The sequence below is a fragment of the Larimichthys crocea genome, chromosome XVIII (genome assembly GCF_000972845.2).
Source record: "Larimichthys crocea isolate SSNF chromosome XVIII, L_crocea_2.0, whole genome shotgun sequence".
Classification (NCBI taxonomy): Eukaryota; Metazoa; Chordata; class Actinopteri; family Sciaenidae; genus Larimichthys; species Larimichthys crocea.
In genome coordinates, this window is record NC_040028.1 from 15,318,141 (window position 1) to 15,341,730 (window position 23,590).

General features: G+C 40.9%; 2 protein-coding genes across 7 annotated transcripts in view; one reads left to right on the forward strand and one right to left on the reverse strand.

Annotated features, from left to right (window-relative positions):
• The window catches only part of osbpl6 (oxysterol binding protein-like 6), a 38,318-nt gene extending 25,548 nt beyond the window's left edge, over positions 1-12,770 (forward strand). For all 4 annotated transcript variants that reach the window (XM_019274203.2, XM_019274205.2, XM_019274204.2 and 1 more), the window contains 12 exons: positions 1,152-1,259; positions 1,658-1,789; positions 2,685-2,772; positions 4,675-4,928; positions 5,225-5,362; positions 6,330-6,393; positions 6,549-6,627; positions 7,475-7,619; positions 7,708-7,852; positions 7,984-8,110; positions 8,284-8,406; positions 9,811-12,770. In XM_019274203.2, coding sequence (XP_019129748.1) covers positions 1,152-1,259; positions 1,658-1,789; positions 2,685-2,772; positions 4,675-4,928; positions 5,225-5,362; positions 6,330-6,393; positions 6,549-6,627; positions 7,475-7,619; positions 7,708-7,852; positions 7,984-8,110; positions 8,284-8,406; positions 9,811-9,922 — 1,515 coding nt within the window. In that variant the 3' untranslated portion in view covers positions 9,923-12,770. The remainder of the gene's footprint in view (positions 1-1,151; positions 1,260-1,657; positions 1,790-2,684; positions 2,773-4,674; positions 4,929-5,224; positions 5,363-6,329; positions 6,394-6,548; positions 6,628-7,474; positions 7,620-7,707; positions 7,853-7,983; positions 8,111-8,283; positions 8,407-9,810) is intronic.
• Positions 12,771-13,816: 1,046 nt separating this feature from the next.
• On the reverse strand, positions 13,817-23,147 carry prkra (protein kinase, interferon-inducible double stranded RNA dependent activator). Of its 3 annotated transcripts, none has more exons than XM_027290986.1 (9): positions 23,036-23,147; positions 17,254-17,429; positions 16,677-16,758; positions 16,316-16,397; positions 15,917-16,034; positions 15,743-15,837; positions 15,491-15,653; positions 14,697-14,850; positions 13,817-14,184 (listed from the first exon to the last, which is right to left on the reverse strand). In XM_027290986.1, the coding sequence occupies exons 1-9, from the start codon at positions 23,083-23,085 to the stop codon at positions 14,169-14,171; spliced, it is 936 nt and encodes a 311-aa protein (XP_027146787.1). In that variant the 5' UTR covers positions 23,086-23,147; the 3' UTR covers positions 13,817-14,168. The 3 variants fall into 3 exon arrangements, with proteins under 3 accessions (XP_027146787.1, XP_010736065.1, XP_027146788.1); XM_010737763.3 differs by lacking the exon at positions 23,036-23,147 and adding an exon at positions 20,198-20,430; XM_027290987.1 differs by lacking the exons at positions 13,817-14,184; positions 23,036-23,147 and adding an exon at positions 20,198-20,430 and having other exon boundaries at positions 14,572-14,850.
• Positions 23,148-23,590: the final 443 nt, after the last annotated feature.

Sequence of the window (23,590 nt, forward strand, 5' to 3'; positions counted from 1 at the left end):
GTTTTCCATGCACATATTTACTTTGGCAGCTGTAATTAGTAGTTTTATACATAAAAAAAAACAACAAACTTGCATGTGAAAGGGGTCATTCATAGTAATAAACCTGCACAGCATTTTACCGTCTTTCAGCTCATTGTTTTGGTTGGCAGCTGTTTTCAGTAAAAGAAAAAAAAAAAAGCAAAAGCTCAGATGAAACTTGATCTGTTGTTTGGCACCAAACGACAGACCGAGTTAACAGCTAGCTGATGAACATAGTGACGTTTTTAGCAACTTAAGAGCCAGATTTTTCCCCTCAATAGTTGGTGGAGACCAAAAACCGAGCTTACAGGAGACTGAATATTGGACTTACATTCATCAGGCGGCCAGAAACACGACCCCCCCCCCCCGAATAAATGCTAATGTTTCTCTGTAACTCCTGGATGTGTTAATACTGTACGCAATTCACAGCCTCTTTCTGCCGTCCCACAAACAGTCAGCTAATGTTATCGATCATTGTAATCATTCCTTCTTGTCCACATTGGCTGTGAAGTGATACTTTATAAAAGACGGCAGAGGGAATCTAATTTGGCTTTAGCAGTCCTGAGTCTAAGTGTACAGTATCTTCATCCTGGCACTCCTCACATACAAGACAATTCATATTATAATGTCAGTATATTTTTGGAAGATACTCACTTGATGCTCATTTGGCTAAGCCAGACTTCTGAAGCCTAATATTAGCTGCACCTAACTTAGAAGAAGTATTAACATAGCCTACCGTAACCTGGTAAAAAAGTCCAAGTTGTCCTTTTTTTATTTATAGTTTTATTTTAATTCTTTCAAACTATCTGTATTCAGTGAATCGCTAGATATTCTTATCCAGTTTTGTCCAAAAAAAACAGGAAAAACAAGAAATTCTGAACATATCTGTCTATGATATTCACAAAAAAGCAAACGAAGCAAAGTCATTGTATTTCCACAGGTAATTAGGGTTTACTTACAGTAAATATGACCCTCAGATCTCGCTGAACGTCTAGTGAAGAAGCCATTTCGTCCAGCCGCTGGTTAAGACCAGGCGGACAAACACTTATTTAAATGTTTTCTGTATATTGAACGGCTGCACAAACCTATCCTTTAAGTTTCATGTGGAAAATACCAGATTTTTCATTATTTAGGCCCTGTCCCAAAACGCAGAACTTCGAACCCGACTCAACCGCATCCACTCTGAATCTGTCCTGACTGAACAAGTTGTCAGTGTGAACATCATCTCCACGCCTGATGAGGTAGGTCACTGTGGTCAGTCAGCTCATTTCTGACTCTTACATTGATAAAACAACAAGGCTTCCCAAGGCTGGCCAGGGTAGTCGTAGTGTTTGCCTCATGCGTTTGTCAATTGCATTATTGATTCCTGTCTTTATATATTGATGGTCTTTCCAGTATGTCCTGGCAGGTAAGCTTAAAGGATCATTATTCTATGCAGAGCCTGACATCAAGGTTAATGGGAAAAAAATTAGAAACGGATGGGAGCTTGCCCTCTAACAAGGATACACAGGCTGCAAAATCAACTTCGTGTTGTCTTCTGACGGTGTTTGTGTTTGCTCACGTCTGTGTTGGTTCTTCCACCTGTCATCATAGCAATCGCAAAGCGTCATCTCGTGTGTTTGCATGTGTTTGCCCGCAGGCTGGAGAACAGATGGGGATCCCTCTGACTCAGCAGGCTTCTAATGAGAGCCGACTTTCCATGTCAGAGTCTGTCTCCGAGTTCTTTGATGCCCAGGAAGTGCTACTGTCAGCGAGCTCGTCGGAGAATGAGGTATATAACAAGAGGAAGAGCTTTACAGCAAACGAGTAAAAACGGCAGTTTGGACCATGGGGAGATGATTTTGTAGAGGAAGTGTATCAAAGAGGGGGTTAAACATGCCCCTGCTGCTGGGAAGCTAGATAAAACGTCACTGTGATGACTGCGTGTGGAGCTGGAGTTAGTCAGCAATAATGAGGGCAGCATGAAAGGCAGAGATAGCATATATAGAACGGAAAGTCAAACACACAGGAGGGCTTTATTTACGTACCCCGAGACTTAATCTATCGGTTACGTGACATCTCCGAATCATAACACTCTTCTGCTGTCTGCTCCTCTGGATTTGTGGCTTCTACCTTTGTTAAAAAGGCAGCCTGTACCGTGCCTTCTCCCCCTTTTTAACGCCTGCGAACACCCTGTTCCAAATATATGGTGTCTCTGAAGAGCCATTAAGCACTGTAGCTCCCCAGGCATGGATTGAACCATGTTGAAGGATTACTCACCAGAGGAAATTCATCAAGTTACCATCCTCCAGCTCCATCAGCAGACCTGTGTCACGCCGCTGTTGGCCAAACCTTCACCAAGCACTGTAATGGAGCCTATTACTGTAGATCAAGTCGCTACAATATGCTCCTCTTCAGGCGCCGTCAATGGCCTCATTGTGTTTGCTATATATAAAGTATGAAAATGCTGCAGTGTCTCGTCTTATGATTACTGCAGTGGGACAGATAGCCGACGTCTGCTGCAGTTTGTTAGCCACTGGCAAACTGCAGTAACTCGGCGTGTGTGTGTGTGTGTGTGTGTGTGTGTGTGTGTGTGTGTGTGAGGCTGAGGCCGTCTGCTGTTCTGATCAGAGTTTGCGTACTCCACCGCACTGACTCACTCTGCTTTGTACCTGTTCCCTTCACAGGGCTCAGACGATGAGTCATATGTCAGCGATGTGAGCGATAACATTTCCGAGGACAACGCCAGTGTGACTGATAACGTCTCCAGACAAAGTAGGTCCAATCACTCAAACCGTCGTGAGCCTACGTCGAGCATCCGTAGTTTGGGGGGGAGGGGGGCTAAAATTTATAAAAGAGGGGATCCCGTTAAGTGGATCAAACGTGCTTCCTTTACAACATCCACACACACACAGACACTGATATGGTTCTGGCAAGCTTATTTTTCAGTGTGACTGAGACAGTTGACTTTGCAGGGTCGCTTCGTGCCAAGGGCTTCTCTCAGACTTTATGAAATCTATCTGTGTGAGGAGGAATGGGATCTCCCTCCTCCGACTCTGTCACAACTAGTATGTACACTATCTCATAATGATGAAAACACTCCTGTCCTCCTGTACTCTGAAAGTTTTCAACACTACCGGGATTGGTAATATTACTTCACGGCGAAGTGTCCGGCTTAATATTAATGGAAGTCCATGGTATTATATTGCTGTCTACAAGAAAGTCTGATTATGACAGAGAAAATCTTAGATAGAAAAAGTATTTCAAGGTGAAATGAAAGAAAATATGTGTGTACTACACTACACTCGTATTTCAGCTAATATGATGTTATGAACCTTAAACTACAGCAGTAGAGTGTCCCAGTGAGTTGACGGTAATATTGCAAAGCCTACATCATTATACAACCTATCAAAAAAAAGATCCAAAAATTCCCAGCATGACCACATCAGACCTGTTTTAGCTTCTGTACACTGACGTTTCGGAATCGATTTTATGGCTTTTGGGGCTTTTTTGTGGCTCCTCGTCATATTTTTGACCTTTTCATCCCGTCAGAGCTTGCACAAGGTTTAAGAGGCAGAAGTAATTTATCTATTCCAGAGACTGCAGGGCACCAGGCTAATCACCAGAGGGGACTGTGCTTGCAGAGATTGTCCTCTGGAATGAGGCTGAATCAACTTTTAGATCTCTTCTTAAAACATCGCTTTATCGGAAAGCTCACCCTGATTTAACTTGAGCTGTCTCTTTGTTTCTTCTATCTGATATATGTCTCTTATTTGAGGCTGCAGCTGATGATTTTGCTTAATCCGATGATCATTTTCTCAGTTAATTGATTAATAATTTCATTTATAGAATGTCAGAAAACTGAAAAAACGCAAAGGTGACGTCTTCATATGTCTTATTTTATACTATCAACAGTTCTCTTAAGTTTACTGTCACATAAAATGAATAAAAACCTCACAGTTAAGATGCTGATCAATCAACTAATCAATTCAACTCATTGATGCAGCTTCTGTATGCGTTCCCCATTTGATTTGTGATTTGTTGATTGATCTGTGATTTTTGACCTGGAGTCAGTGCTCAGAACATGTTTCCAAGAATCAGTGTTGTAGTACTCGAGATCGGTCTTGATCTCGAAACCGGCCTCAAGACCAGTTTTTGAAGGTCTCTGCCTCGTCTTGGAATCATCTGTATTCATACGCGATCTTGTCTCGGTCTCTGGATGTTATTTAACTGATTATTTTTACTGATTTATTTAACTGAAAACACTTTTACACTTTAAAAAGTTGTTCCACAGTCTGTGGTTATAGAGTAAACACCTGTGTGGCACAGAAAACTAAAGAGGACATGAGAGGTCATGTTGAGGTTTTAATCACAAGACCACGAGCCAACAGCTGCAAATAAAACTCGGTATTTTATCAAGCAGTTAAAAAATATATATGAACTGAAACTTTCTGCTTCAAACAACCAATTAGGTGACTCCTTTCAGATTTAAAATTTTTGTCACTGTTAACGGTTCTTGACTTGATCTTGACCCCTAAAAATCTTGGTCTTGTCTCGGTCTTGATACACTCTGGTCTTGGTCTCGGCGTAGCCTGTCTTAACTATAACACTGCCAAGAAGAGCAGCGACAGGTACTTTATCGTGTACATTGTTAATGATGTGGTGTTCACTTCCCAGTGGCCAACGGAGACTTTGCTGGCAGTGCCTTCCGTAACGGGCGGCGCACGTGCCTGCCGGCGCCGTGTCCTGACACCAGCAACATCAACCTCTGGAACATCCTGAGAAACAACATCGGCAAGGACTTGTCCAAAGTGTCCATGCCTGTGGAGCTCAATGAACCCCTCAACACCCTGCAGCGCATGTGTGAAGAGCTGGAGTACAGCGAGCTGCTGGATAAGGCCGCCGAGACCGAGGATCCCTTTGAACGCATGGTAAAGAGAAGCACTCGAGCTCAAGTTGACTTTCAGACGCACATTTTAAATTCCTGCCACATTTCTGTGTCTCATACCTGTATTTGTTTGCTATGTGAGGTGACATTGCCAGTCACAAGCCAACATAAATAGCCTTGTTCAGTCATGTCTGCGAGGCAGCTGCTGACCTTGGATCCTTCTATTTTTATCTGTCTTCTGTCCTTTTGATAGTGCCCGCTGCATGCTAATGCTCTGCTTATCCGGGACAAAGCCCGCTTATACAAACCTTCTGATGTTGGGCTGTTGACTCTTGACAGGTTCTGGTCGCTGCTTTTGCCATCTCAGGCTACTCATCCACTTACTACAGAGCAGGAAGTAAGCCATTCAACCCGTTGCTCGGAGAGACTTATGAATGTATTCGGGAAGACAAGGGCTTCTGTTTTTTCTCGGAGCAGGTAAGCCTTTTAGAGAGAAGCATTATCTTGAATATACAGTCATTATATTGGCATCTGAGATACTGAAACAGTCTTCCCCAACCTCTTTCCATCATATCACACAATCTTCATCAGCAGCTTCAGATTGTAGATTATTTAAAAAAGGATTTATTAACAATGTTGGCTTAAAGGTTGACCCTGGAAACAGTCCTGACCTTGGAACAGCTGTTATTTCTGGTTTCTAAGCGTTCAAAGCACTTAACAAAATGTGTCACATTCACACACTGATGGCAGAGGCCGCCATGCAAGGTGCCAAATACTCACCAAGAGTGCTTCCTATCAACGCTGCTCATTATAATACTCACAGTTCACACACACACACACACCAATAGCACAGCTGTCAGGAGCAGTTTTTGGGGTTTAGTGTCTTGCCCATGGGCTCGGGGAGCCGGGAATCAACATGGTAACCCTAGAGGACACGCTTTTCCACCTGAGCTTCAATACTACCAATATTTGTCTAATTTGCACTTCATTTGCAACTTATCCTCACTTGTAACTTAAAAATATAAATATGAAGCAATCTAGAGCTCTAAATAATGATTATTTTTGTTAATGCGTAGTCTGCTGATTATTTTCTTGACTAATTGAGTCATTTCTTGGTGGATAAAATGTCAGAAAAACATATTTTAAAAGCTTGTTTTGTCCGACCTACTGTCAAAACTCAAAAGATTTCAGGTGCCGATTTTCTGTATTTTTGTTTGAAAAGTACTTAAATAGTTAATCAATTATCAAAATAGATACATTTTCTATTTATTATTGATAAAATCGGTAAGTTAACCACTTGTTTCAGCTCTACAATAAGTCACAGTGCGTGCACGTCCTGTAGTCCATCATGTGTCCTCTGTTTGGACGCTGATGGAGGTGAATATGATGCAAAATCTCAACAACAACAGCTGTCAGACTGTTTTTATTTGATCTGTTCTCAAAGGTGAGCCACCACCCTCCCATCTCCGCCTGCCACTGTGAGTCTAAGAACTTCACCTTCTGGCAAGGTAGGTAACACACCTAATTAGTGAAGGGGTTCAGTATTCCTGTCGACTGCCAGCTTTGCACTGTTGGGAGTCTCTCTCGTTATTTTGTGAGTTAATGTTACCGGGAGCTTTGTGTCTTTTCATTTCTGGTGTTTTTTCACTGATTTGCTTTTCAGACGTGAGATGGAAAAACAAGTTCTGGGGGAAATCGATGGAGATTTTACCAATCGGGAGCGTGAATCTCATGATTCCCAGGTAACTTTGATCCAGCTGCTTTGTTCAGCGATTAAACCTAAAACCACAATCGAAGCCTTAAATCATCTCAGCCAGCAAATGGTACCGATGCTGTATTCAAGTCACGTCAGAGAGAATTAAACACAGATTTAATGGAAACGTAGTGAACGTATTTCCAACTCTCACGCGACTAACTCTGCGATCGTACAAGCATCTGGAGCTGTCAGATCACGTGATCTCGACCAGCCATCCCATCTGACATGAATGTGCTGTGAGAAGCAGGCGCTCAGTGTCCAACACATACATTTACTTAAATATTTCAGTGTTTTTTAGTCAATGTTTGATTCAATTTTTTATATAAAACATATAAAATATTGCAGTAATGCTATTCGTAGTATTTCAGGATAGAAATGACTCATTAACCCCGACCAGACTTATTTAAACTGATCATTAAAAGTGTGACCGAGCTGAAATTTCATTCGGTTGGTCAACTGGGTCAAAACTTAACATTTATATCCTTCATTATGTCCTGTACAAAGACATCAAGGTCTTTTCTGCCTGCTCAGTAACTGTAAATACAAATGCGTTATCCATCCATGCGCTCATGTGGGCCAGATGAATCTATAAGGAGTTCCAACCCATGAATAATACCCCTGATGGGGAGGTTTGGGGAGGAGTGCAACACTATTTTTAACCACCAAAATCATTTAGACACAGATGCTGAAAATCTGGGACTGCTGAATCAAACTAGATCAGGATTTGTCCTATTGAAAAATACAGCGAACTTCAGAACTGAAGAACATTGTTGTACATTCATGGCGTTGTAGCAGCACATCAAGCCCGGTCTTCTGTTATCATGTATTTCTAGGTTTGGAGATCACTATGAATGGAACAAAGTCACCACCTGTGTACACAACATCCTCAGTGGACGACGGTGGATCGAACACTACGGGGAGATCACCATCAGAAACACAAAGAGCAGTGCCTGCCTCTGCAAACTTACCTTTGTCAAGGTGACACATCGAGAACTATGATTTGCTGTGTATTTTGATGTGAGATTTGCCTCTTTACTATAAATGCAATGTGGTATTTGTCTTTCAGGGAAACTACTGGAGTTCGAATGTGAATGAGGTTCAAGGATTTGTGATGGATCAAGAAGGGAAAGTGATCCACAGGTTGTTTGGAAAATGGCACGAGGGCCTTTACTGTGGTGTCCCACCTTCTGCCAAATGCGTCTGGAGGCCGGGTAGGCACTGCTTCTTTGCTTCTTTGGTTCTTTGGGTTCTTGGTGTAAAATACAGAAATGGCAGGAAAGTTAACGATGAACTGATTTTTAGATTTGAAGTTTTTGGTTTGTGTTCTGTCTTTCTTTGTCAGGCTCCATGCCCACAGACTATGAGCTGTATTATGGCTTCACCAGGTTTGCCATTGAACTGAACGAGCTCTGCCCCGAGTTAAAAGATGTCCTGCCTCGAACAGATGCCCGATTCAGACCCGATCAAAGGTACAGGCGCCTGTATACTGCTGCCACTGATTGTGAAAAACAGCTACAAGATGCAACATCAGTTAATCTGATTCTATAATTGTGCTTGATGAGTGCAGACATGCATGTGTTGCTTCAGTATTTTGTACGACCGTCTGATGTGTTTACTGAAGTGTGATGTTTGGGTCACGCAGGCATCTGGAGGAGGGAAACCTGGAGATGGCATCGTCAGAGAAGCAGCGTATTGAGGACCTGCAGAGAACCAGGAGGAAGTGGAAAGAGGAGAACGACGTCAAACAGGAGCCGCGCTTCTTCAAGTAAGCACACAGACCAGGACAGAAATATGATTTGTGAAGTTATGCATACACATGGTTCTGGACTGAGTGTCTTTTAGCCATAGATGGACATAGACGAGCTCTTAATCATTTGTTTCCATACCAGTACTTCTGCCTGTTCAGCAATCTGTGACTTAAGTGCATACTGCCACACGTTACCAGGGCAAGAACCTCATATTTGTAAGGACACGGTTCAACAGTTGCAGCAACATTTACAATAAAGGATAAAATGAAAGAATCATAACCATGCAAATAAAGTCATAAAGTCAAATACATTTCCATTTCCTGGAGTTGGTGTAAGGTGGTCACAAAACTCAGTCCTACCTGCCTTAAGTTCATCATTCCGATAAAAAATCAGACATGTCAATCAAATGTTATCAGAGGTTTTTAGTCTGTGCTCATGCAAAGATGCAGTGCATCACGTTTAATCCAGTGTCAGCTATCAATACTTTGTAGCACTATCAGAAAGGAAGCGACTGGTATTATTGGTAGTATTAACTTAGAGGGACTTCTTGGGAGGCACAAGAACATTAAGGTTCTGTTCAGGTCAGACAGAGTCAGGGTTCTGCTGTGGGACATGTCGGCTCACTGGAAAAGGCTCTGCTCCAATAAATGGAACGGAGCCTTAGTTAGTATCATTGGAAACACCTGCGTTCACACTATTTCATGTGAAAGTGGCTGCTGTGAAAAAGGTCTAGTGGAGTGAGCAAGAGTGCCTCTTTAACATTTCCTCCCATCTGTACTACGACAGTGAAGAAGGAACGGACGTGTAGAGAAATTGCTGCAACCCCTCGAAATGCTCACACAAGGACAGCTGTGGCCAAAAGTGCCGCTTTTATTTCTGCTCCATTGTTAAGCAGTTTTTTTTTTTTCTTCTCGTAAATTTCCAGCAGGTGCAGGATGGGAAATGACCTCAAAAACGAATAGAGTTAGTTGTAGTTTTGTGAATAGCGACCCTGCAAGATCCCCAGCCTTTGCAAAATCATAAAAACTCTGTGGTCTTTTAAAAAATGTTTTCTTGTGTATGTTAGGCATAAGATAATGAATGAAAATGAGGTTTATAAATGCACCTTTGTCTTGAAAACTATCTTTTATGTCTAGATTTAGTCTCTCACCTTTCATCGCCGTGTGGTGACGACATTCTCAGTGCTCACTTGTTTTTAGTAAATATTACTCTATATGTGCAAACTGGTGATACATTTTATTTATTTATTTATTACATATGCATCATTTATACATCTGACTCCAGGCATGTTCACCGTCCTAGATAAAATCCACCCGATCATGCCTCCTTTTCTTCATCATGACATTTCCTCCTTGTTGCTTTCAGGATTTATCAACCACAGCCATCTTCAGCCTCTCTGTTTTTTCTTCTTCTTCCTTCAGGAAAGTGGTTGATGCCAATCACAGGGAGAGGTGGGTCTCCAACAACACGTACTGGGAGCTCCGCAAAAACCCCGGCTTCATCAACATGGAATATACACTGAACCTGTGGTAGCACACGGAGCGGACGCGTCCATCGTATCGTCATCGCGGACAAGAAGGCTGTTACCTATGCACAATGAGGTGTTAGACAGAAACATGTTAATGATTTAAAAAAAACATCCGTGTGCATGGACTGCAGAGCTGAGGGATGGCCTCGATGCCCAGCAACCCTGTCGAGGTTCTGTGGAGCTGCCACACGGTCATCCATCCATGGAAACATCCTTTAGGGTCACCTTCATTGTGCTTGTCGAAGCTGGGTTGTCAGGGCAACAATCGTACCACTCCTATGTAGATCTCTCCTCAGCTCCTTTGACTTCTGAGTATGTCCTTGCCTTAAAAAAAAAAAAAAAAAGACACCCATACGTCGTCACACACGATTTAGCGCTTTTTTCCGGTGAAGCCGTTTCATTTCTGACAGCAGTTTGGGTTAGACTAGTCGACGAAGTAGACCTTTTGATTACCTACAAATACCGTGCATGTTTAGAGAGCAGCTTTCACTGGCATAAAGCCGCATTTACTATATCATCGATTATTGTAGAAAAAGAAAAAGAGGTATTTTTATAAAATATCTTGGACTCAAGAGTTTAGTGAAATAGCATTATGTGAATTGGCAGATTTTATTTATTTATTTTTTGCCTTTTTAATACGATTGAATCTGTATGATAGCAGTACTGTCTCTCGGGAAAACGACTCATTTAAAATTAATCTTGACCGCAGCAGAGGAAGTATGGCGTCCGTAGATGGAATATTTAATGGATGTTTTCCAAACAGCAGCTCTCAAAGCTGGTCGTGCAGTGGAAGGAGACGTAGGTTTAAAATGTAAATCCTGTTCTGGTGTTTTTAGACATGATGATGGGGGACACACGTACAACCTTTACAGATGTTTTCCTTTTTTCAGATCATGTCGTGGAGTCCAGTTTCTCCTCACAGTGTGATTTAGATAGAATTAATAGAGGGACAACCTCAGCCTCACCAGCCCTCCCCTGCCTCTCTGTCTAATTTTAAACACAGTTACATGAAACCAGCTCTTCTGAATCACATGGTTACATAAATACACACGTAACGCCCTCCATATATAGTAGGCACCACATTTCTACTGGTGTGGATAAGAGTAATCAGTCATTTATCTGAATCAAAGGAAGAAAGGATCTTGTACAGATTGTAAAGCCCTCTGAGACACTTGTGATTTTTCCAGTATGAGGCTATACACTCATGTGCACCGTCCCAATGTGCAATTATTTCAAATAAATTAATAAACAGTGACAAATTCTCATCAGTTTACCAAAGCCCAAAGCCATGTCTTAAATTTACAACCAAAACTTTTAATTTAAAATGATATAAAACAAAGAAAAGTCTTAACTTTTCTCAATACAAGCAACTGTTTGGCATTTTTATTGATAAATGACCTACATTATTAATCAATTATCAAACCAGAAGTACATTTTCTTAATCAGCCAGAAGCATACAGTCAGTTCATTGAAACACCAGAGCCACCTACAGGTCGTCCTGTGAAAACGCAGCTTCAGGATTCTGAATTTCAACATTTCAACAAATGTTTTGAAGTCTGCACAGTAACATGAACTCAAACGTGTCCGATTCCCTGGAGATTTTACTGCTACGATCGGAGCTTCTCTGCAAAGCTCCACTTACTTATTTGCAGTTTGTGTGTTTTATTGCAAAAGCGAATTAGCTTTAATGTTTTATGAACTAGAGAGTCCCCCACTTTTTGTGTTACAGAGGAAGAAAATATAAACACAGGGTTTGTTTTTTTTTGTTGTTTTTTTTATTGAAATCAACACACACACAAGCAGTCACACACGTGGATTCCCCCCTCATCCAGGACTGCAGGGTGAGGGGGGGGCAGTGAAGGAGAAAAATGAATGGATATAAATATGTAGAATGAAAACTATGTGAAGCAAACGCATCGTGTGCACTGTTCATAAGGTACTGTAGACGACAAACCAAAAAGGTAGTACTGCTTTGCACTCATACTTTTTTTCTTTTTTTAAATGTGCTTTTTAATTTTTAACCTCCTCCCTCCTCTGATTACAAAATGCTACAACTCGTCAGCGTCAGTTTCACTTGCTGTGCCTTAATGCATTTATTAATGCCTCACAAACACACTACTGATAAGAACCCATGCCAAGAAGGTATGCCATGAACAGCTCCGCACATTATCCAGTCTCCACCTGCCTACAGATGATAAATTATATGGATAGACAGAGTTTAGGATTTAGCTGTGGACAAAAAAATGTCTTGGCTTGAGATGTCTTTGACATTAGGAGAGAGGAAAAAAAACTTGAGTGTAAAATGCTTGCAGTGTTAAAAGAGGTTCTGCACTGCTCTGCTACCTGTAACCAATACAATTTTTGGTGATCACTGTAAATACAGCACATTTAGAAGATGGGCGAAAGCTGATTCCTTTTTTGTTAAAAAAAAAAAAAAACAAGAATCACAGCAGTCGTGCGTGCGAGGAGGCAGAGGCGATGCTTTCCGTAGTGTTTGGTATCATAGACTGTAGTGGAAAAAAAAAATACTCATGAAAACCTCCTCATGCTTTCTTCATCCATTGTTCTACCTGCATGTCTAGACAACTTAGCCTGCCAATGAATGTTGCAGATGCCTTACACACACAAATAAGAAAAGAAAAAAAAAATTCCAATTGGATTCTTCATGTTTTTTTTTGTTTTGTTTTTTTGGACTGACATGTATCACGAAGCACTGTGTCAGCTCACTTTCTTTCAGCTCTAATTCCCGATGGGTACCTTCTAAAGTGCAATTTTAACAAAGTACATATCTTTCCATGAACACTGTACACTGCTGCTACATAGTGCTTGTTCTAATAAAACGGTAAAACTCAACAGACGAGGTGTGTGGTTCATATTTAAAACCTTTTTACTGCTGTCCATGTCAGATTTCATTGCAAATACAGCTGTTATTAAATGTCTGTCACTTGTTGTAAAACAGCAGTAACAGTGAGGTCAGCTACATCACTTTCCATCCTGGGCTGTCATTTAAAGAAAATTTCATGACTGTGTGTGAAGGCAGCATGTTCTTCCCGTGTCTACATGAGTTCTTCAGGTCCACAGTCCAGAAACACACCTAATAGGTTACTTGGTGACTCTTAAGTGTCAATGTTTGTTTGTCTCTATGTTTCCTGTGAACCGGTGTACCCCGCCTCTCACTCTAAAAGTCAGCTGGGATAGGCTCCAGCCCCACTGTGGCCCTGATGAGGATATGTGGTTACAGAAAATGAAGCCGAGCTCCCAACAATATCCACCCAAACACCTGTAAAAAGGGGGTCCAAGACGCAGCCATACCCCTGGTGGAGTGAGCCAGCACCCCAACTGGTTATCAATGTGAAGTACACCAATGAAATAATAAATGTTGGTAAAATTGGTCAACTTTGAACACAAAGAAAGTTAAATTAGAAGCTGACCTGATTCTATCTGATAAAAAAGTGCTCATTCTTGGTACAAACGTATCTTGTTTAATCGAGGCGGACCACAAAGACAGGCCTGTAGTTCATTTATAGAACACGATCCTAATTTAATAATCTCAATAGGACATTTTCCTCCAAATTCTGGGACTTCATTAATAATTCAAATCAATGAATTACACATTTTCTTTGAATCCATTTCGAACATCCTCTTGTACGATTGACATGTCGCCTCTTTCTCACCGCTAAAGCACACAAATCAAGAGTGAATGGACCGGTGCACACAGGACCTGATGTAATTGCCTTTGTGCTAATACAGCAGGACATGCAGCCTTATGAATTGACATGCTGTCAGGCAGGTCGGCTCCCACGAGAGACGGTTCGTTCGATAAACACAGCGGCAGCTCCTGGAAGCAAACCGCAGCAGTCCGTTTCTCTCGACACTGAACAGAAACCGACACTCGTTACCATTTAGTGTTTATTTCACGGTTCATACATGTGTTGTCGTGTTGCTCTCCACCGGGTTTTATTTGATACAGGTTTCACATGATACAATGGAGGCACACACACTGCAAAAAACAAATACATTATATATCTATTTTGAGAGTGAACTAGAAAGGTTGTACTCTAGATTGCATACTGACAGATGGAAGAGTTGATGTAGGAAAAAATAAATAAATATTCATAATAGTCTCTTCTTCTTTTTTCTTTTTTTTTTTAAAACTTCCCTTTCCTTTTCAGGTGGTTTTTGCTCACAGAGGTGGGTTTCTCTGAGGTGAACTTAAAAGTTTAAGATCTTCTACTTGGCTGTCGACGACATTCAGCTCAATATGCTCCTGCAGGGGGGGAAAAAAAATATATATGTGGAATAAAAACTCAACTGTAACATGAAAATATCTACATCTTTACAAAAAAAAAAAGAAAAAAGAGGTAAAGACACTGAAAGAAATGTGACATAAAATCACTGACAGTGCAAACGATGCATTTAAAAAAGTCACGAGGAAGCACTTCCTATGGTTATCTACTTCATTTACACATGTACATCTGCTTAAATATGTTGATCAAGTAAAACACGACGGTACATCCTGAAGACAGAATTTAGATTTGATTCTTAACACTGAGAACGCTTGTCCTCTCAGATACTGCTCTAAAAGCTGCCTGATTCAAGTCAATGCAGATATTGCGGCGCATGATGTGCTTTTGGGATATACATATTTATAAAAAAATATAACTTCATAACCGTCCGTGGGCGGGAAGACTAGAGAGAAGGACAATCTACAGCTTCATCATAACTGGACATGAGTTGAGATACGTGACACTAGAGGGGAAGCAAATGTTGACTTTTTACTTGGAGGCGGCCATGATCTTGATGTATTGGAGGGCGCTGTGTGCTGCGTCGTTGTGAGCGTTGCTACAGGAGATGCCCGTGCCGTGGCACACGGTGACCGGGGAGGTGGACAGCTCTGCCAGGCACTGGTACTGGCCGTTCACCGTCAGCTCGTCTGCAAAAACAATACAGCCACGCACTTTACAACAGGACACGACCAGCAAAAAATGAATAATGCAGTGTTCGCTCTGGGTGCTTTTCATTCGGATAATTATGCTTCATCCCGTCCTCCAAACTGGAAATCAAGCCCTTAAGTGGTCTGGAATATTTAAATTAAACCCATGAAATCTCTGTATAGTACTTTTTATGTTAGTGGTGGGGTCTGCCATTCTTGCACTGCATTTAAACTGCCTACCTACACAGAAGGGTGACACAGGAAACAATGATTCACTCCTACAGCTGTAATAAGTGCAACTTTTCCTGCTGTCGCTGCTTCAAACTGGAAATGTAATGTATTCGTCGAGGCGATCGTTCATCAGAATGTGTCTACAAAGCAAGACAATGGTCATTTTCTGCATTTTATCAGGACTGCCAACATGGCGGTGACCAGAGCCACAGATTTTGAGTTTCAAGACCGCTCTTCAGAAACCTACAAGTGACGTCACGGATATGCTGTCCGCTCTTTTTACGGTCAGTGATCTGAATACTTGTTCTCCACAGCTGTGGGTATCATTAGTCCAGTAATATAAGCCTGAGCCTCAAAGGGACAGCGTTACTGTGCCCTGTATCTTAGCAACTCATGTTTGTTTTCTTACCGATGTCGAAGTATGTGACCTCGAAGCCCTGCTCCTTGGACAGATCCAACATCATCTGAATGTAATCTGTGTTGGGAATGCTCAGCGGGTTTCTTCTCAGTAAAGAGATCTTCTCCGCTGATGAGTTCCTCAAGTTCTCAAATCGAACACTCGGTTTAGGAGTCTGGAAAATTGAAAAAAATGTAACACATTAAAGGACTGTCAACCCAGACAGCTGGGTCATGTTGCAAAGCTGTGAAATATCTGACGTACCCATGTGATTTCAGAACAGCCTGACAGACTTTGAAGCTTTGCCACCATTTTCTCCGCAGCCGCCTTTTTTGCTGCCTTTTTTGAATTTCCTACAGCTGTCGAGACATCAGACAGACATTAAGAACGAGAAGTATGAGACAAATCTGGAGTCACTTTAAAAAACACCCGTCGTACCTTTCTCTGACAGGGACTCCATCCGACAAGTGACAGTGAACTCTCTCTTGTGTGGCGGACCAGCCTCCATTAAAACTGTGTATTCAGGAAGACGCCATCCTCTCTGTAAAGCCAACTCCTGAAATCAATGAATAAGAATGAGGCCAAAAAGATTCTTGTTATGCATATAATACAAGACATACAGCTACTGTATTACTGCATGTCACATTTTTCGATTATAGCTCAAAAAGTGGACACAATTGTTACAGATTGCTCAAGCTTTCCCTACTCATAGTTCATCTGTTGTAGCTCAGGTTTGGGGCAGCAAATCTTGATTTGCCCATATGCAACCACAGATAAGACATGCTCACACACACACTCACGCACACTCACAGCAAAACAAAAAGACGATGTACACACCTGCAGTATCCCCACCGAGTTGGGATGGTTGTTTGTGTCCGCTGCAACGCCGTTACTCTCAGACTTCACAGGCACGCTCATGCTGAGAATTACAGCAGAGAAGAAAGCAGTTACCACATCCGCAACGGATCAAGCGTCACTGCTGACGGTCAGTAAACCAGTTTGATGCACGTGTTGCAACACTGCATTGCTAAAAAAGGCTAATACAAGAGAAGGCTTTGGCAAACTCAACTTACGGCTTCAGCTAATGATTATTTTCTCTATTAATTATTCTAGAAAATAGTCTAAAAGTTTACCATCATATGAGACAAAAACGGCTTTGAATCATTTTTATTTAAATAATTATTTCAGCTCTACTCACACTGTTCCAGCGTCTATCTGCAGAATATCCAGTGCGGCCTCTGCAGCCAGGTGTTTCGCAGCCTTTTTACTGGGACCTTGACCTGAAACAAGATACGAAACTACAGATTATGTAACACATTAAAGATTATTTCACAGTCAGATGAAAAGAGAGGTGAGGTCACTTAGCCGCAGTAATGGCTAAAAAACAAAAAAACAAAACAATAATTTGGAAGCGCACAAGGTGTTTTAAAGGTTAACCCAGGAGGACATGTGGAAACAAATCTGTCTGAAAGGTGTTAAATATAGAGACTGGATTATTTCTCATCACCTCAACACTGAGAGCTTTGCAAATGGTTCTCATCCTCTTCTCTGGACCTGCACTGTTCTATCCCTGAAGTGACATACCTTGATTAAAAAACAAAAAACAAAATGAAAATATATATAAAGAGGATGTATATTTGAGAGGATGCTGCAGCAACTGACAACAAAACAGACAAGACAGATAACATGCTGCAGGCACGAGTGCTCTTTCCTAATCATCCATGGCTTCATCCAGTGACGGGCAGCTATCAACACAGCAGGAGGGCAGGACTCACCTGAGCAGTTAACGTCTCCGATTTTCACGCTGAAGACGAAGCTGGGCTGGTGAGCCTCTCCTTCAGCCTTCTCCATCACGTACACGGGAAGGTTGCCGCTTTTAGTGCCGTATTCGTGCAGGATTTGTATCGGCGTCTTCCCGGGGTTGGGCCTCTGCGACTCATGTGCATTCAAGCTGCATGTATTAAAAACAAGCATATGAAAAGAGTTAATCAGGACCTAATTAGCTGGGCTGTTGCCACACGTTTAGGATAGTTTATAGACCAGAAATAATAAAAGCAAACAGTAGAACTAATTTACAGGGAAAATAACTAAAAGATAAGTCAATACTTCCATTTTAAGAGTATTTAGATGGAGAATAAGACATATTTTTCCTCAGATATTAGCAGTTTATTAGCATAAGTAATGGACTGTGACATTAGTGTTTAAATCCTTTCTGATAAATCCAAAGATTGCTGACACAAAAACTACTGCCTGAACACGATGCATCAACAGCATCAGAGGCAGCGAGATTTATCACCATTTATCACCGCCACCTCATCAAACAGTCACAATACCCTATAAACGTCTGAGTTTATTGTCGACATCCACTCAGTGACCAGAAGAAATACAGAGCTCTTGTACAAAGCAATCCGATAAATCAATTCACAGACTTGACAAGTGTTTAGGAGGGGCTCCTATTTAAACCTTTTCTGCACATTATAATACATTATATGTATTATTCCACAGTTTATCACGCTGTAATGTTTAAAATAGAGACAACACGTGAAGTTTATAAATTTAAATTTAAGGAGCCGGTGAGAACAAGTTTAACATGTACGAACTGTAGCAGCGAGTGCCGTGTCTGCCGTCTGATATACAGGCTGCTATTAATGTGCAACCACTATTCAGTTATATTAAACCACATATGAAATGTGAGCCTTGCACTTTAGTAACCACAGAAACGCCTCTGCTTTCCCCCCGGCTCCTCCTGCACTTGCACATTTCAGCTGAGCACATGAAACTCTGAAGATGATATTAACGGAGGTCTGTGCGAGCTGGCTGCAGCTTTTTACTGTCCGTTTACGGTTTTTACTCTCTTTTCTCACCGCTTGTTGTGACTCCTACTCGTCAATGGACAGTTCAGTCAGACGAGAAAGCGCACAGAAGTTGAAGGAGAATGTGAAGAAGCTGTCCTCTCTGGCTCGTCTATTGTTCATTAGTCTACAAATAATACATGTTTAGCCTCAGTAGTCCAACATTGTTCTCCAATTCTGCACAGGCTTCTTCACTGTGTCTAGAGAGTGAGAAAGTCCTATCCTCTGACCTTGGCTACCGTAGTAATGATACTTTATTGATCTGCAAGGGGAAACTCTTGTTATACATACAGTTGTGTGAAAAAGTGTTTGCCCCCTTCCTGATTTCTTATTGTTTGCATGTTTGTCACACTTAAATGTTTCAGATCATCAAAAAAATGTGTTTTATCACAGTTAGTTCATGATTTAACAAGGGGGGGCAATTACTTTTTCACAAAGGGCCAGGTAGGTTTGGATAGCTTATTCCTCTTAATAAATGAAATCATCATTTAAAAACTGCATTTTATATTTACTTGGGTTATCTTTGTCTAATATTAACATTTATTTGATGATCTTAAAACATTTAAGTGTGATAAATATGCAAAAAAAAGTAAGAAATCAGGAAGGGGGCAAACACTTTTTCACATATATAGGCCCAAAATACAAACACACACAAACAGGGCTCACATACATGCAAATGTGGAGAGGTGGTGGAGTGATGCGCAGCACCCTGGGAGCAGTTAGGGGGTTTGGTACCTTGCTCAAAGGCACCTCAGCAGTGCCCAGGAGGTGAACTGGCACCACCTGCATATTTTGATCCATGCTGGACTTAAACCAAGCCACCCTACGTTTGTTTCCCCCAAGCCAAATCCTCCTACAGACTACTGCAGCTCCCGTGGTGGCTTTCCTAAACATAAACATACTGCTGCTCTGTATTTCATGGAGAAGAAGTCAGATCTAACCCTGACCTCAAGGCACACATGCCTGACCCTGTGTCACACTCACAGGAAATCATTAAGACAACAAAACCTGCAAAGAAAGTTGATTTAAGACACCAAAACAAATCAAGTGCAGCATTTAAGGACTGTTTTTTAACAATGCAGTGACATTAAATGCACTTTTCAGGGTGAAGGTGTGTTTTCCTAACAACAAACAGACACTAATCTGTTTTAATAAATCATCAGACACGTTTTACTTCTTTGATATCAGTCCCATATTATAATAATTACATCTCACTGTGACATCAGCTGGAGCTGGAGCTAGCTGACACACCTGAGCTAACTACAGCTAAACGCTGTAAAAGCTTGTATCGTTTTCTGTTCGGGTCATTTTAACTTGATTTATTTGACTGAACTACATATCCGTGCTGATAATTATCCTGCAGGTTTGAGCTTGAACGTCACCTCTTGACGTCGAGACACAAACGGACATGTTTTAAACGTTAGCACAGCTAGGCTAATCACGTAGCTCACCGACGCGCATATGAATTAATTAAAAGTATTTTTATTTGTTTTTTTTATCTGACAGAGTCTATTTCGAGGGTTAAATAACACCAGGCTCTTTTTTTTTAATGACAGATATAAAACAGAATACAATAATAAAACACAATTTAATCTAATCTATCAGTTAACAAACGGAAAAATAAACTGTCAACTGTCAAAAATAAAAATAAAAATTAAAAAAACACCCGCTAACAGAACTCATCTCTAAAATTGATGTAGAACTTTAAAAAGGTGACATTTTAAACGTGTGAAACTTTTATTTTATCATAACCATAATCGATATATTTCAACATTTAACAGTTAAATACTGTCAACTGTCAACCGTTGACCGTTAACGGTTGACAGTTGACCGTTAACGGTTAAATGAGAGATTCAAACGGACTGACCTGGGGTCGGCGGAGCTCATCGCTGCTGGCTGATATCCCTCCTGAGACATGGTTAAAGACGCTTAAATTAAATATTTCAGACAACGCTTTAAGATATTTTTCTCGGCATCTGGTTAATGAATTATGAAGACCTTAATTTTTTTTGCTAACTACTCTTCATTGAAGCCACCAGGCTCGGGGAAATTACCGAGTTTATAATGTCATATCAACATCCGGGTCATCCACCGGCCGGTCAGTGTCAGTGTGTGTGTGTGTGTGTGGAGCTGGAAGCGTTTACCGCCACCTACTGGTGATTTACGGCAAGTGTCTGCCTCATAATATTATTATTAATAATAATAATAATAATACATTTTATTTAAAAGCGCTTTTCATGGTACTCAAAGACACTCTACAAAGAAGAACATCAAATCATCAAGACAATATAAGATAGTACACTAAAAACACATTAGACATTAAACATTAAAAGCAAAAGGTGTGTTTTTGTCAGAGATTTGAAGGTGGGCAAGTCAGTACAGTCATGGATGTGTTTGGGGAGAGAGTTCCAGAGGGAGGGGGCAGCTGCAGAGAAGTCTCTGTCGCCCCAGGTTCAGTGTTTGGTCCTAGATGGAGGAGTCAGGAGGTTAGCATCAGATGAACGGAGGCTGCGGGATGGATTGTGGCGATGGAGCAAGTCAGTGAGGTAGGAAGGGGCCTGGTTATGGAGGGCTTTGTGTGTGAGGAGGAGGATTTTGAACTGAATATGCTGTGGGACTGGGAGCCAGTGGAGTTTCTGGAGGACTGGAGTATACAGCTGCTATTAATGTGCACCACTATTCAGTATATTAAACACATATGAAATGTGAGGCCTTGCACTTTAGTAACCACAAGAAACGCCTCTGCTTTCCCCCGGCTCCTCCTGCACTTGCACATTTCAGCTGAGCACATGAAACTCTGAAGATGATATTAAGGAGGTCTGTGCGAGCTGGCTGCAGCTTTTTTACTGTCCGTTACGGTTTTTACTCTCTTTTCTCACCGCTTGTTGTGACTCCTACTCGTCAATGGACAGTTCAGTCAGACGAAAAAGCGCACAGAAGTTGAAGGAGAATGTGAAGAAGCTGTTCTCTCTGGCTCGTCTATTGTTCATTAGTCACAAATAATACATGTTTAGCCTCAGTAGTCCAACATTTTCTCCAATTCTGACAGCTTCTTCACTGTGTCTAGAGAGTCAGAAAGTCCTATCCCTGACCTCGGCTACCGTAGTAATGATACTTATTGATCTGCAAGGGGAAACTCTTGTTATACATACAGTTGTGTGAAAAAGTGTTTGCCCCCTTCCTGATTCTTATGTTTTGCATGTTTGTCACACTTAAATGTTTCAGATCATCAAAAAAAATGTGTTTTATCACAGTAGTTCTGATTTAACAAGGGGGGCAATACTTTTTCACACAGGGCCAGGTAGGTTTGGAATTATTCCTCTTAATAAATGAAATCATCATTTAAAAACTGCATTTATATTTACTTGGGTATCTTTGTCATATTAACATTTATTTGATGATCTTAAAACATTTAAGTGTGATAAATATGCAAAAAAAAGTAAGAAATCAGGAAGGGGGCAAACACTTTTTCACATATATAGGCCCAAAATACAAACACACACACAAACAGCTCATAGACATGCAAATGTGGAGAGGTGGTGGAGTGATGCGCAGCACCCTGGGAGCAGTTAGGGGGTTTGGTACCTTGCTCAAAGGCACCTCAGCAGTGCCCAGGAGTGAACTGGCACCACCTGCATATTTGATCCATGCTTGGACTTAAACCAAGCCACCCTAGGTTTGTTTCCCCCAAGCCAAATCCTCCTACAGACTACTGCAGCTCCCGTGGTGGCTTTCCTAAACATACTGCTGCTCTGTATTTCATGGACAAGAAGTCGATCTAACCCTGACCTCAAGGCACACATGCCTGACCCTGTGTCTCACTCACAGGAAATCATTCAGACAACAAAACCTGCAAAGAAAGTTGATTTAAGACACCAAAACAAATCAAGTGCAGCATTTAAGGACTGTTTTTTTAACAATGCATGACATTAAATGCACTTTTCAGGGTGAAGGTGTGTTTTCCTAACAACAAACAGACACTAATCTGTTTTATAAAATCACAGACACGTTTTACTTCTTTGATATCAGTCCCAAATATAATAATTACATCTTGTGACATCAGCTGGAGCTGGAGCTAGCTGACACACCTGAGCTAACTACAGCTAAACGCTGTAAAAGCTTGTATCGTTTTCTGTTCGGGTCATTTAACTTGATTTATTTGACTGAACTACATATCGTGCTGATAAATTATCCTGCAGGTTTGAGCTTGAACGTCACCTCTTGACGTCGAGACACAAACCGACATGTTTTAAAACGTTAGCACAGCTAGGCTAATCACGTAGCTCACCGACGCGCATATGAATTAATTAAAAGTTTTTATTTGTTTTTTTATCTGACAGAGTCTATTTCAAGGGGTTAATAACACCAGGCTCTTTTTTTAATGACAGATATAAAACAGAATACAAATAATAAAACAAATTAATCTAATTTATCAGTTAACAAACGGAAAAAATAAACTGTCAACTGTCAAAAATAAAATAAAAATAAAAAAAACACCCGCTAACAAACTCATCTCTAAAATTGATGTAGAACTTTAAAAGGTGACATTTTAAACGTGTGAAATTTTATTTTCATAACCATTATCGATATATTTCACATTTAACAGTTAATACTGTCAACTGTCAACCGTTGACCGTTAACGGTTGACAGTACGTAACGTTGACGTTGACGTTAACGGTTAAATGGGAGATTCAAACAGACTGACCTGGGGTCGGCGGAGCTCATCGCTGCTGGCTGATATCCCTCCTGAGACATGGTTAAAGACGCTTAAATTAAATATTTCAGACAACGCTTTAAGATATTTTTCTCGGCATCTGGTTAATTAATTATGAAGACCTTAATTTTTTTTGCTAACTACTCTTCATTGAAGCCACCAGGCTCGGGGAAATTACGAGTTTCTAATGTCATATCAACATCCGGGTCATCCACCGGCCGGTCAGTGTCAGTGTGTGTGTGTGTGTGTGTGGAGCTGGAAGCGTTTACCGCCACCTACTGGTGATTTACGGCAAGTGGTCTGCCTTCAATAATAATAAAATAATAAAATAATAAAATAATAAGAATAATAATAATGATACATTTTTATAAACTATAAAGAACAAACTATACATGATAAATATCAAAATAGCAATAGTAAATCAAATATATGTACAAAAGTAATACAGCAAATTGGCAGTGTTGATTTAGTGCAGAACGTAAGAAAGGAGAAATGTAACTAACAGTGTGCGACACAATAATCCTCCAACCTCCACTCAAGTTATAA